This window comes from Peromyscus leucopus, chromosome 8b (genome assembly GCF_004664715.2).
Source record: "Peromyscus leucopus breed LL Stock chromosome 8b, UCI_PerLeu_2.1, whole genome shotgun sequence".
NCBI classification, from domain to species: domain Eukaryota; kingdom Metazoa; phylum Chordata; class Mammalia; order Rodentia; family Cricetidae; genus Peromyscus; species Peromyscus leucopus.
This window is the reverse complement of record NC_051086.1, coordinates 56376854-56387143: the sequence shown is the minus strand read 5'-3', so window position 1 is coordinate 56387143 and position 10290 is coordinate 56376854. Positions and strand designations below refer to the sequence as shown.

The 10290-nt window shown below is 44.3% G+C and overlaps 1 protein-coding gene across 1 annotated transcript in view; it reads right to left on the bottom strand.

The window, feature by feature from the left end:
* The window catches only part of Ankfy1 (ankyrin repeat and FYVE domain containing 1), a 67926-nt gene that overhangs the window by 4165 nt on the left and 53471 nt on the right, over positions 1 to 10290 (bottom strand). Inside the window, exons 17-24 of the mRNA XM_028888690.2 lie at positions 9947 to 10103; positions 8584 to 8784; positions 6867 to 7043; positions 5690 to 5837; positions 4510 to 4600; positions 4133 to 4257; positions 2880 to 3026; positions 2 to 92 (exon numbers count right to left, since the gene is read on the bottom strand). Coding sequence (XP_028744523.1) covers positions 2 to 92; positions 2880 to 3026; positions 4133 to 4257; positions 4510 to 4600; positions 5690 to 5837; positions 6867 to 7043; positions 8584 to 8784; positions 9947 to 10103 — 1137 coding nt within the window. The remainder of the gene's footprint in view (position 1; positions 93 to 2879; positions 3027 to 4132; positions 4258 to 4509; positions 4601 to 5689; positions 5838 to 6866; positions 7044 to 8583; positions 8785 to 9946; positions 10104 to 10290) is intronic.

The following is a 10290-nucleotide window of genomic DNA, read 5'->3' as shown; positions in this document are numbered from 1 at the left end:
CCAGTGATGCTTGCGAGTTGTGACTCCAAACTTGGCAGTGCACTCATAGCAGTTGGAGCCGTCACACCACGGAGGCTCCTTGGAGAGCATATCTGTAACACACACACAGAAGACTGATTGTTACCCAGGGATGTGCTGGACAGACTAGGCTGCAGAGGAGGAGCAGGACATTCCAACTGGTCAGGGGAAGCTTCACAGAGGAGCCTGAAGAATCAGCATTTGCCAGGCATGCTGGAACAGAAGGAAAGCCAGCTGGAGGTGTGAATCAGTGGCACGTGTGGGGTAACACACTATGAGAGCAGAGACCACACCACAGAAAAATTGCCAGGGGCTCAAGGGTTGGAAACAGTAGAGAGAACCACGACAAAGGAAACAAGGAAGAGGAATCTGTGAATTTAGAGGGCTGTTTGAACAGACAAGTGGGATGTGTGAACAACAAAGAGACAAAGGGATCTCGGGTTCTGGATAGCGTGATTCAGTCTGGTGGGACCAACAGAGAGATGGCCTGAAGAACAAACTAATGCAGAAAAGTTGCAGTTGCACTTTGTAAATTGGCAAAGTATCCTGGGCAGGGTGCTGCTGCTCTGTACCGAGAGGGGCAGCAAATTGGTTGAACACATGGAGCTAGAATTGCCGCAGGCACCTACTGAGTGCTGAAAAGGCTGACCAAGTGCATACCATAGGGACAACTAAGACTATATACAACAACACAAAGCTTTCTTTAAAACATAAATATGTAAGTAAGTATTATTAGTAGGGTTGGAGAGAGAGCTCAATGGTTAAGGACTCCAATACCAGGGGGTGTGACACCCTCTGGTCTCTGAGGGCACCTACATGAAAGAGGTACATATAAACTCACACAGCTATACATACATTCACAGAAATTTAAAAATCCTTTAAAAATAAATGCATTTTTCTTAAAAACAACAAACAGCTTTTTATCTTATTTTTTTCCATGTGTGGGCATTCTGTCTGCACATACGTCTTTGCCATATGCATACACAGAGGGTGGCAGAAGATGCATGTCAGATCCTTGGAACTGAAGTTACAAATGGTTGTGCTCTACCACGTAGATGCTGGGAATTGAACCTGGTTCTTCAAAGAGCAGCCAGCACTAAGGCATCTCTCCAGCCCCATTAAAAAGGAAAAGAAAAGAAAATCTTTAAAAATAAAGTATATGTGTGGGTGCATGTGTGGGTGTGACAGACAGAGGACAACTCTGCGGTGTCATTTCTCTCCTACCTTTATGTGGGTTTCAGGAATAGAACCCAGGTCATCAGGCTTGTGCAGCACACACTTTACCTGCTGAGACATCTTGCTGACCTCTGAAAAGTTTTAATTTGACACTTGATAAATTTAATTTCTGAGATATGGTATGAAGATCTGATGATGTACCAATATGTGATGATCAAATCAAGATAATCAGCCTTCCCCTTTCCTTTAAGCTTTATCATTCTTTGTGCTGGAAACACATGGATTCCTTTTTCTAGTTCTTTATAAAATATGGAATTGTTAGCATAGCAGCACTGATGTGCTGGAGAACACTAGACCTTAGTTCTACTAACTGCAGCTGGTGATGCACCAGCATCCTTCTGTCCCCTCTCCTTCCTTTCTTGGTGCTATTTTCATTCTTTGTCATTACATGTCACCCACTGACTTGCTCTGTAGCTCAGATTGGCCGTGAAAGATTTCCAAGTTGTTTATTAGTGGAGCTGTGGGGTACGACACAAGTACAGCTTGCTTGTGGAGGTCAAGAGCCAACTGTGTAGGATCAGTCCCTCCTTCACCTTTACATGGATTCTGGGGGCTAAACTCAGCACCTTTACCCACACGGCCATTTGATGGCCCTTGGCTTTCAATTTTTTTTTAATTGAAATTAAATTTAATTTTATCCATATGGGTATTTCACCTACATGTATGTATGTACACCATGTGTGCTGTGCCCCTCGAGGCCAGAAGAAAGCACTGGATTCCCATGTGGGAACAGAACCCAGGTCTCTCCATCCCCTGGCTTTCATCTCTTGAACTTCTTGCTGGGATAATACATGTTTGCCATCACCACACCCAGCTTAGGATATTCTAATTCTTGCTACTATCTCAAAAGAAAGGCATAAAAACACACAAGTAAGAAAAAAAAAGAAAAAAGAGTTGAGGGCTGGAGAAACGGCTCGATAGTTAAGAGCATTTGTTTTTCTTGCAAATGATCCAGATTTTGGTCCTGGTACCACATTGGGGCTCACAACCACCCCTAACTCCAGTTCCAGGGACCTGATGCCTTCTTCTGATCTCCACAGGCACCAAGCATGCATATGGTACACATACATATATTCAAGCAGAACACTCATACAAAAAAACATAAGTCTTTAAAAAAATATTAAATAAAAACAAAACATAGTCAGTGTGCAATGCTTTAATCCAGCATCAGCAAGCCACGATTCGGAGTTCAAGTGACTAGAAACGCAGCTACAAGAGAAAGGCATAGTCAGTATGACCAGCTGAGAACTTGTGGGCTTCAAAAAAGTTTAGGGGAAATGGGAAAACAATAGGGCTGTCACAGCAAGCACTCTGAAAAGAGGCCCTTCCCCTTTCATACAAAGAGCCTTACATGGTGCCTGGAAGCAGCAGGTTCAGACCTCAAAGAAAATGACGAGATTTAGAGCCGGGTGGTGGTAGAGCATGCCTTTAATCCCAGCACTAGGGCAGCAGAGGCAGGCAGATGTCTGTGAGTTTGAGGCTAACAAATTGAGTTCAGGGACAGCCAGAACTATTACAAAGAGAAACCTTGTCTCAAAAACCACCCCATCCCCCAAAAGACAGATTTAAAGATCTACACATCAACATTATAACTTGTAGAGGAGTGTAGAAAGTATGCTGCTTACCTAATAATCTAAACAGAAGCTGCTTAGTGGCAACCTGGTAATTGAAAATGTTGATTCCTTGGTTATTATTCACCCCAAGGCGAGCCCCAGACCGAACGATGGCACGACACAAGTTGGCATTCCCTTTCACGTATGCTAAGAGCAGCACTGGAAAACAAAACCACAGGTAAGGCTGTTGCCCACCATCCAGCTGGCCAGTGCCGAAGGGCAGGCAGAGCAGAGCACTGACAGGACACTGTTAGGAGTCTGCAGACATGGAAGAGTTTGAAGTGCTAGTGAGAACTCCATGCAGAATCTGGTATGTCTTCCAAAAAAGGGTTCAGCCAGAAACCAGGTGATACTAGAGTTGAGGTCTGTAATAAAAAACTAATGTAGAGATCCAACACAGGGGAAAAAAAAAAGTTTTCTCAGTTGGCTTCCCCAGTCAAAAATCACTGCTTTTACCACTAAAGACAAAGTATTTGCCATGTAACTAAATATAAAGACTTGTGATTTCGGTACATACAGAGAAGTAAAATTAGTATAGGAACATGTTCTAGAATGTTCTTCCATCCAAAGGAGCCTCTCTTTGTGAAATGCTGCCCCAGCAGGAAGCTAAGCTCTGATCTAACTATTCTGTTCTTCTCTACAGTTACAACTAGCAGCAGCTCCCTTGGCTTCCCTTAAGCTGACACTTGATTAAATTTTTAACTCAAAATGATGCAGTAATATGAGGGCTCTTAATCCTAGCATCAAATGAGGACATGGGTACAAGGCTAAGAATTTACTCAATCACCTTACTAAAATATAACACAAAGAGACACTTGAAACTAAGTCTCCATGAATCAGAACCCTGGACATAAAGTCTCTTCCTACATGCCTCTTAAGCTACAACCTGGGCAAGTAGCTTAAGTAGACTGATTGCAAAAGCATATCAAAAAACACATAAAAGTAAGACACTAAAGAGGCCTGCTTATTATCCTTGTCAAGAAAGCCCCCAGGTAGAACTTGCCACTTCTTCAAAGCATGTCACAGGTACTGAGGCATATTTCCTGGAGCCCCTGAGTCTTGGTTATATCTTATTTCTGCTCAAACAAGCATGGAAGGTCCTGGTTAGCTGAATAAAAGGCAGATAAAGGTAATACAACTGTAAAGGCCTGCCTGGTCACAGGTATGAGGTTCTGGAGTACCTGAAGCACTTCAGATGCCAGACACCTGATTCCATGGTGGAGACATTCACCAGCTGCTGAGATTCAGACACCTTATTTGCATACCTGTGTTACCTTCTGCATCTGGTTTGTCCAGAGGATATTCAGGCATGCACTCTAAGAAGAGATCAAAGATGGCTGCTGCATTCTCTTTGCCATATTGTCCCAGAATGTGTAGTGGTGACTGGCCTCTGATAAAACGAGTTGCAAAGGTTAGACATGTATCTGTCTTAACTGTCACACCAAAGAAGGAATTTTCTGAACTCTGTGATCTTAACTAAATCTAAATGACATATAACAAACAAAAGTATATTTTTAAAAAGTAGTCATTAAAATCAAAATTTTCATGGAACCAAAAGCTACTCCAGTGCACCTGGGGCTTGGGGAGGCAATGGGCTAGGTCACCAGGTACCTTAGTCTATGCCTGGACCAGTCACACTCACCTCAGATTAAAGGCTTCAGCATCCACTGTGCACTCTGTCAGAAGAGCTCGGATGTTGTTGAGTCGACCATGCATGACCGCAAGATGAAGAGCTGGGGAGCAAATCCTCTTACTGTGCGAGTCCAGAAGCACACAGAGAGAGCTCTGTCTCCTCCCGACCCCATCTAAATGCACTCGGCCAAGTACAGAGCCATCCTTTCATATCCTCTCCCTACCCCACCCTAAGTCATCAGTGCAATGTCTTAAGCTCTGCTTCCTATGCTGGTGGTTTCAACAATGAGATTTAATGGCTTCACAAAGCTACTTCTGTCTCTGTGTTTGCTTTCCGTCTCTCACTGTTTGAATGAGAATGGCCCCATAGGATCATATATTTGATGATTCTCTATTTGGTATATTTGGTGCAGCTGTTTGGGAAGGATTAGGAGGTATGGTCTTGTTGGAGGAGGTGTTGTCACTGAGGGTGGGATTTGAGGTTTCAAAAGCCCACCCCATTCTCAGTTAGCGCTCTCTCTGCCTCATGATTGGGGCTGAGATGTGAGCTCTCAGCTACTGCTGCAGCACCATGCTTGCCTACCTGCTGCCATGCTCCCTACCATGATAGTCACAGTGCATTGTCAGAACAGTAGAAAAGTAACTCAGACAGACAGACCGACCAACCACTGGGTACTTGCCAACAAGCCTGAACACCTAAATTTAATCTCCAGGATCCACATGTATGACAGAACTGACTCCTGTAAATTGTCCTCTAGAAACGTACATAAAAAACAAAATAAAGTCACTGAGCTGTAGAGATGGTTCAGAGCATGCACTGCTCTTGCAGAGGACCTTAGTTCAATTCCTAGCACCCAAGCCAGGCAGCTCACAATAGTTTATAACTCCAGTTCCTAAGGATCCAACACCTCTGGCCTCTGAAGACACTGGCGCTCACGTGTACATTCCGCTACACAGACCTACTTTTAAATGATTTTTAAAAACGCAACTGAAAAACTAAATAGTTTAGACTACCAGGGTTACGATCAAATTGGGAAAGCTGTTTGGTGGCAGGACCTGTCCAGAGCTCTGTTCCTGTATAAGTGAACCTTCCCGAGGGGGAACAGACCCAAGGATGCACTGCAACTCCACTGTAGAGCAGGACTGCCCAAGCACACAGCACTGCACATAATGTGATGCCTAGCAATTACCATTATTTCCATTCTCATCCACAGCAGCAAAGTCCACTCCATTCTCTAGAAGGACTGAGCAGATGGTGGGCAGGTCCTGCTGGGCAGCAAGATGGAGGGCGGTCTGACGATGCTTGGTTAATTCATTCACTTTGGCTCCTGCAAGAAGCTGTTAAAGTTGATTACTCAATCAGCCTCTCCCATAGTTCAAGGTCCCATTAGTAGGGCCAAGTCTATAGGTCTTCTCTTATCTATAGAAACTGACAATCTACCCTCCTGGCAGAGCTTAAATGCAAGAGGATCTTGCAGAAATTCCTACTGAGGCCAACACAGGAAAACCAGCGGCAAAGGCAAATAATCCACCAGTGTGTTCAATGGCTGTTCCTTAGGACACAGTAATTCTAAGACTTTAGTACACTAAAACTGCAAATTATACTCTCTGTATTACACAAGAATGTCCATACTACTTACAATTCTCAAAATTCAAACAAATTCCTCCATATAAAATATCCACATACATTCTGTCTAACCACCATACACTTTCTTTTTCAGGCCTGTTCCCTGTTTGACATTATGTTGTGCTGGAAAGTCAGGCTTTTGAGTTAAGTGCAAGGCTAGTTACATGAATTACTATATAAGAGCCTGGGGGGATTCTTTTTAACCTACTCTCTTTATTGTACATGTATAAAGTTTTCCTTCTGGAGTTTTGAGAATTAAGAGACAGCTCATTCAAAAGTCTCAGCTAATCTGGGAATGGTGGAACTTGGGAGGCATGCAGAGACAGAGGCAGTTAGATCTCTGTTAGTTTGAGGTCAGATTGATCTGCATAGAGAGTTCCAGGTCATCTGGGTTAGCAGGGTGGGGAAAAAAAAGGACAAACACAGAAAGGAAGGGAGGGAGGTAGGGGAGCGGGGAGGAAGTCTTAGCTGAGAGCCTGATAGTAGGCAGACAACATTGCTGACCTCCAGTCTTTTTCTGTTGTCTGTCAAATCCTCCTTGGCCCTCAAAGCCTGAGTGCAGCATTTCTAGGTCTACTTCTAGCATGTGTACTAGGGCACTTGGGACCTGCAACCTCTTGACACATCTGTCTTCCTGTTTAGTTGACCAGATTTATACCTTTCATTTACAACAACTCCAAGGACAACTTCTGCACATACCCTGAAGCATGCTTGGCTTCACATGTTGCTCTGTTGCTTACCAGATTTCGGACAATGATCTCTGAGCCTGCTTGAACAGCAAGGTGCAGTGGGGTCAACTTGGAAGCATCCTGGACTCTGGAGTTCACATTGGCCTGGACACTGATCAGGAACAAGACACTTTCGATGTCAGAGTTCTGAACTGCCACGTGAAGAAAATTCCGACCTTTATTATCTACCTATAACAACAAGTAAGAACCACACTATTAGCCAGCTCCCCTTAAAGAGTAGGATCCTCTTGCATGCCCACAAGCTGAGTGGGTCATCACTAGGGAGGTCATGAAACATCCTTCCTCAGTTCCAGAGCTCCAACAGAAAATGCCACCCCACCCCCAACACAACCATGTACACACATGCATGTGGTCAAGAGAAGGGAGCCACTGCCCTGGCACCCTTACAGTAGGAGCTGGACAAACTGAAAGGCACTTGAGGAGCTAATGATTAGCTGCAAGGCTTCTGCTTTGACCAAACCAGATACCCATCTCACTCCCTGAGTAGCCGAACAGGCATCAGAAATTTTCTTAAGCTTTAGAATAACACACAATGGGAGGCAGATCCCAGACAAGCTGATATGATGTAGCCAGAACACCTTCCTCAAATCAAACCCTACCTTGTACTGTAGTTAGAGAAAATCATCAATACATTAGTATAAGTGTTCAAGGGAGGACAACACACTCCACACTCTGCATTACCCCACCCCCACCTTCACACATGTCGACTGTGTGTGCTGGGGTAAATAAAATCTGCAAAGGACTCAGATCAATAGTACCAGTTTCATCCTAGATGGAGAACCCCATTCATGACTATCTTACACTCAGTCTGAGCATGGGAAAAGTTAAAAGCTATACATCCAGTCACACATAGGAAAATAATAAAGGCAAGGTATCAAAGCTTGTGCTAAGAAAGCAGTCATCTTCATGCCAGGACTTCATTTCATTCAGGCCTCATGTCTCTGTTCATTATCATAAATGGCTACTTCTTTTTTGTTGTTTTTTTGTTTTGTTTTGTTTTTGTTTTTTCGAGACAGGGTTTCTCTGTGTAGTTTTGGTGCCTGTCCTAGATCTCGTTCTGTAGACCAGGCTGGCCTCGAACTACAGAGATCCACCTGGCTCTGCCTCCTGAGTGCTGGGATTAAAGGCGTGCGCCACCGCTGCCTGGCCATAAATGGCTACTTCTAAGTCTTGGCAAAATTCTACAAGCTGGCTGGAATCAGGTTTCTGTGGGACTGACCTGACCAACGTATTCCCGCTTTCACTACACATCAAATCATATCATTTCCCACCCACTGTTATAGATAAACAAGTTGTAACCAGGATTTAGGAAATGATAAAGAAATGGCAAAGAACAAGGGAAATGCATATGCTCAGTAACAATGCCTCTAAAATACTCAGAAAGTTGACCAACAACACAAGTACCTCAAATTCAGTGTTAGTATTTAGAGGCATTCATTATTAGAGCATCCAGCCAATGCAGAGAGTGAGCTCAGCTGCATACCCACAAGGCCCTCAAGTAAGCTCCTTTCCCCAGCCTTATCCATATCACCAGGTCAGCCCTCAGCCACCAGACACAGGACACTGGAACAGCTACATTTTCAGAAAGGGGGAACTGAATTTTAAAACAAGTGTCTTTGTGTAGAAGGGACCTACTTAGTTAGTGGCTTCTGGCTAGTCTCCATATGAGAAGTTCTGCTGTGGCGAATGGTGGTGGCTAGTCACTGACCTGCTCAGCAGCCCCAGACTCTCGCTTTAGAATGGCCTCAGCTGCCTTATTGTTCTTGTAAGTCATGGCGCAGGCGAAAGGGGTCAGCCCTTGTCTGTCTCGTACACTCAACTCAATGTTAGGGTGAGAAATCAACAGCTGAATGATGACGCTATGCTGGTTGCTGATGGCCACATGGATAGGTGTTCTTCCTTCTGCATCCTACAGAGATAAGATACAAATTCTCATGGCTAATGGAAAGATAAAACTCAGGAACAATATGAAGGGAGGCAACTTTTAAATAAATTTCAGTTATGAGACCCTGTGTTTGAAATCAGTTTTTAAAGAGTTAAACCATAAAGATGACTGGCAGCTTCGCTCCACCACACTTCTCACAGTCCAGTGACCACACTGCCCCAGTGGTAGCAAGAGCCCAGCACAAACACATTGTTTCGTCCTCAGCTCTCATTTCCACAACTCTCTGCTGATGAAGCATCAGCTCTAAATCTACAGTGTTCTGGAGCTGAGGAGCCAGCTCAGGGGGTAAAGGATTTGCTTCATAAACATGACAACTGGGGCTTGATCCCCAGACCCATGTACAGAGCATGGGCTTGTAATTCCAGTGTTGGGGAGGGTAAACAGGTAGATTCTGCGGCTTACTGGCCAGCCAGCCTAGCTGTCCAGTCTTAGACCAACTGGAGACCCTGTCTTAAAATAAGGTGAATGCTGGGGCTGGGAAGATGGCTCACATTTAAGAACACTGGCTGCTCCTGCTCTTTCAGAGGACCCCAGCTTCCAGTACCTATATGAAGGCTTACAACTGCCTGTAACTCCAGTTTCAGGGGGTGTAGTGCCCTTTTCTGGTCTCTTCTGGCACCAGGCACACACATAGTACACTTTTACATACATGCAGGCAATACACTCATACACATAAAAGTAAATAATCTTAAAAAAATCTCTTAGTTGGACAGTGTGTGAATAAAAACACCCAAGGTTGTTCTCTTGTCTTAACAGACAGACAGACAGACAGAAGCTCACAAAGATACTCCCTCCACAGGTCTGAACGATGAAGAGCATCAGTGAGCTAATTAATGGGACACAGTCCTAAATACAGTCCTTAGTCCTCAGTGTGTGGAAATCTCTAAGGGAACTAAGAAGAAGGTACAACAGATCAAACAACCTTCTTTATGCTGAAAAGCAAGGCACAGAGAATTAACCTGAAACCAATTCAATTACTAGACAGCCTACATGACTCAAGGTCACTATCTGTCATAATAAAGCCCAATTGGTAAACAGAAGTCTAGAATTGGAGAATGTACAAGGTCCCTTGTCACAAGAGAAGATTCCTTTAAGTTTACCTCCCCAGAAAAGAAAAACTATATACCTGTGCATTGACATTGGCAGCGAATTCCAAAAGACACTGAACTGTCTCTTCCAGCCCCCATGAGGCTGCCAAATGCAGGGGGGTCTGCCCATCTCTTGCCTCCTCTTCTCCTTCTCCATCAGTACCTGGTTGTCTGGGACTATTCACATCACAGCCACTAAAATAGGGAAATAGAAAGTCACCATCCACTTTGCCTAGCAGCATGTGCTAGAGAGCAGCAGCTTTACCCGCTCTAACAACAAAGCCATCGCTGCCACATTCTGCTAGCCCTGATCCTTAGCATCAAGTTCGAGAGCCTGGGTGACACTGCCATAGCCTCTCTTGCAACTGGTCTTAGGGGCAAC